The 4,185-nt window shown below is 36.3% G+C and overlaps 1 protein-coding gene across 1 annotated transcript in view; it reads right to left on the bottom strand.

Moving 5' to 3' along the window:
* The window catches only part of COPB2 (COPI coat complex subunit beta 2), a 58,155-nt gene that overhangs the window by 6,743 nt on the left and 47,227 nt on the right, over positions 1-4,185 (bottom strand). The window contains exons 11-13 of the mRNA XM_010599483.3: positions 2,739-2,827; positions 2,539-2,645; positions 583-726 (exon numbers count right to left, since the gene is read on the bottom strand). Of these exons, the coding sequence (XP_010597785.1) occupies positions 583-726; positions 2,539-2,645; positions 2,739-2,827 (340 nt within the window). The remainder of the gene's footprint in view (positions 1-582; positions 727-2,538; positions 2,646-2,738; positions 2,828-4,185) is intronic.

The following is a 4,185-nucleotide window of genomic DNA, read 5'->3' as shown; positions in this document are numbered from 1 at the left end:
TCCACATTATAAAACCTGTCAAACAAAAGATGAATATAATTGGGGGTGATAAGGGAGAATAAGAATGCAGAGTAAAATCCTACTTCAAGAAAAAAATCTTTCCTTGGAATTTCTAGCTCATTTCTTCACTTAAGAACAGATTCCTGGATAAGTTATGTATAATGGGAAATCTCATTATTGAAGTATGGATCTAAACCCCTGACATACATGAAACTGGAGCAATAAAGTTTCATAAAATCTTCCAAGGCATTTCCACAATGGAGGATTTCTCTTTATCATCTGGGAGCTCATTTAAATCACTCTGGCTAAACAGTCTTAAGGCCAAAACAACTTCTGATTTCCTTAATGAAAGATATCAGTGCCCATACAGATTTCCTAAAGCCAAAGCATAAATTTCTTTTAAACATATATGTTTTTAGACTCTGATCTCTGAGTCAAGATTCTAATTTTTACATTTTACCAACACTCCTTAAATGCTTAGTTTCCTCAGACTTAATTTATAATTAAATGTTATAATCAGTGAAGTTCTGTTATAAGAATATAATCATTTAAAAATAGCTAAAACTGTCCTGATGCAATTACCTCAAAGGCATCCTCGATGCCATCTTCAGTAACTCCTTCATGGGTTTCCTGTGCAGCCAGGACTTTGTCTGATAGATACTTAAGGATAAAAAATGATTCCTCAGTGGCAATACAAACTAGCTCTCCAGAGTCAGACCAGAAAATCTGCAACACAACAAACAAAACCACAGGCAACTGATTTGGGATTTCTGAATGGAGATAGAAAAATTTCTTCTTAGAAGATCTACCTTCTTAGAGTAAGACAGTAAGTATGCACTTGATAATTTTATGTACTGGATATACACACACATATGGGGGGGAGGGGGAGAGCTGTTGTATTTAGCCTAACGATGGAAAAACCAAAGGAAAACAGGACAGCTGTGGTTTAAACACTGGATGTGCTGTAATTCGGTGGAGCAGCAGCGTATCTCCCGCTCTAGAATACTGTTTCTCAATTTTTTTTTTATTATTACTTCCCTAAGGAGCCTTTTTAGACATTTTTTCCCCAACTGCCTCCCCTTGTGAAATTTAAATACCACAGATATACACATATAATGTGTGTGTATATATATATAAAAAAGTATATACACACAACCATATAACATGTATATACATATGTATAGTAGTAACATCAGAGAGAAGCTTGACCCTACTAAGATGAAGAGCAAATAACAGGAAATGTCTGCATGTGAGCATTTTCCACTTCCACATACTTCTTTGTGACCTGGGGACACAATGCTTAAGAGAAAGACAAGAAGAAGGATGTAGAGATTCCCTGAGGGAGTGAGGGTAACACTAATTATTTGAGGGAGCAGCACAAGCTGGGGCCTAGATTTTAGTGCTTCTCTCTAGGCATACAAGACTACCCAGGATAGCTCATAATCATAACCATAACCAGATAAAATACCTGAGACGTTTAACTTATCTGCACCAAATGGGAGAACTCAAAGTAATCATATTAAATATGCTAAACTAGATATAAAAAAAGCAAAACCACTGTTGTCGAGCCAATTCTGAGTCACAGCAACCCTAGAGGACAGAGTAGAACTGCCCCATAGGGTTTCCAAGGAGTGGCTGATAGATTGGAACTGCTGACCCTTTGATTAGCAGCCAAGCTCTTGACCACTGCAAACTCTCCCAGAAAACATAAAAATTAATAAGAGTCTCAGAGAGAGATCAAAATATAAAGGAAGGATAGGAAATATCTGAAGAAGTTATTACTTAGAATTTCTCAGGGATAAAATCAAAGCAAAGAAAGAAGGCCACAAAGAGAAAGGACTCTTAGAATCTCAAACAGGATACATGAGAGGAAAAAAAAAAAACCTAAACATGACATTAAAGACAAATTTTCCTAAAAACTTGTATCTGTACTTTATACATAAAAAGTAAAAATTTTTCACCCTTTTCCCTAAGAACCAATTTTTGCCTCCTTGGGGACGATAGAACCCTGTCGAGAATACATGCTCTAGAAGACAGAACCAGGACCAAGAGGTATGCGCTTTAAGGAGGCTGGTTTGTCTCCAAAGAATTTCCTGAGGATAAAGCTGTCAAACAAAAAAGTGGACAACTCTGAAAGGTAGGAAACTTTCTGACACTGGAAACGTTCACCTAAATGTTTAAACAGCCATCATTAAAATGAAAAGGCTTTCTGAACTGTTTGTGAGCTACCTGGACCTTTCCAAGTTAAGAATCCCTCATTTCTTGTCTTCAAAGCATGTTTTACTCTGTCAAAGACCATTGAAGATATGAATAGCACCTAGCATTTGTATAACTTTTTATACTTTTCAAAAATACTGCAACGTCTATGCTTGTTCAAATAACACAATCCTGTTTTTCTAAGCATCCCGAGGTAAAGATCAGCGTGTCCAACACAAAGGAACAGGGACAGCAGAGTATAAGGACATTCCTTGGCATGAGGGACTCAGAGCTAGGCACAAAGAAGCATGCTACAAAAAGAACAAAGGAGGGAAAACAAACGTGTTTGGGCTGAATTTCAATTCTGCGTATGAGTTCTGTATTGTCCCAGTCATAGAAGGCTAAACCGTTTACGGATCTGACTCCCAGTAAGAAGCCTCCATAGATACCTTTAAAAAAAAAAAAAGAAAAAAAAAGTTTAGGTGTGTTTTTGAGCTATTACAAAGTTCCAAAAAACGTTATCATATGTAAATAGTACTCACTTTCAGCTCCAAAATCTGGTTTAAATGATTTCTTTTCTTTAAAGTTCTTAAATATCTTTACAACACTGTTGCTTTCTCTTATTGCATATCTAGGGGTGGAGAGTGGGGGCAAACACAGCATATTACATAGTAAATCATACTTCTACCAAATGTTAGAAATATTTTAAAATATTTTTGAATAATGAATTATACAAAAATATAAAAATAAAGATTAGAAGATTCACTGATTTATTTTTTCCCTGGGAGATCCGTGAACTCCTTATAGGTAGACAAAAAATAAACATTTCACAGTGTCTATTATACAAATTGCTAGGGCTTACGAACCGTTTTAGATACTGGGAACATCCCAAATGGCCATCAATAAGTGAGTGAGTAAACAAACTGGGCTATATATACAATGGAACAGACAAACAAACAAACCCAGTGCCATCAAGTTGATTGTGACTCATGGAAACTTCTACTCAGTTTAAAAAAAAAAGGAACTGATTACTGATCCACACAGCAACATGGACAGATCTCAAAAACATTATGTTGAGCAAAGGAAGCCAGATACAAAAGAGTGTATAGTGTACGACTCAATTTATATAAAACTCTAAACAAGACTAATCTATCTAGTGACAAAAAACAGTGGTTGCCTGACCCCAGGGATTAGGGGCAGGGGAAGTGACTATTAAGGGAAACAAAAGGATTTTTGGAGATGATAGAACTGTTCTGTATCTTGATTGTGTTGGTGGTTACATATTGTATACATCTGTCCAAATTTATTTAAATGTATACTTAAATGGTGCATCTTGTGTATAAATTATACCTCAATCGAGGTGATTTTAAAAAGGGAAAGAAAAACTTTCACAAGTGGCTCACTAGTCAGCTGTGTTTGGCAGCAGCTCAGGAAACTGCTTCTTTCAGGCTTCTGCCTGGGAGAGGGGGGCTGCAGCTATGCTGGATAATGAGTGTGTGAAGAAGTGATCTGACGAGTGCTTTGTGTGGGGCAGCGACAATGTTGTACAGGGTCCTGGTGGATAAAACTGAAAATAGGGATTATCAAAACAGAAGGAAAGAGGCAAACCAATTTATGAACTCAAATTCTGCCTAAATACTGTGTATGTATGAAAATTATGAAAATATTAAAACAATTCCTTACTACTCAGCCAATCTTACTGTTGAAAAATTTAAAAACATGCGTTTTATTGTGCAGTGCTGAGGCTCAAGTTACCCCACTGTTGGAGGCTAGGGAAGCACAAAACATGGGGAAAACAAAACTAAGAAAAGAACTACGAAGGTATAATTTAGTTGTGTGGTCTGAAAACACCAAAGTTCTCGTGTTTATTAGATGCACCAAACAGGAATCAAAAAGCAACCAGAGGCAGTGACTTTCTAATACAATAATTCATAGTTAAATGATTTTGTTTTTTGTGAGAACATTTTAGGGACATTGTAATTTAGACAA

This window comes from Loxodonta africana, chromosome 26 (genome assembly GCF_030014295.1).
Source record: "Loxodonta africana isolate mLoxAfr1 chromosome 26, mLoxAfr1.hap2, whole genome shotgun sequence".
In the NCBI taxonomy this organism is placed as follows: Eukaryota; Metazoa; Chordata; class Mammalia; order Proboscidea; family Elephantidae; genus Loxodonta; species Loxodonta africana.
The sequence above is the reverse complement of the archived record's forward strand: the minus strand, read 5'-3'. Positions and strand labels throughout refer to the sequence as shown.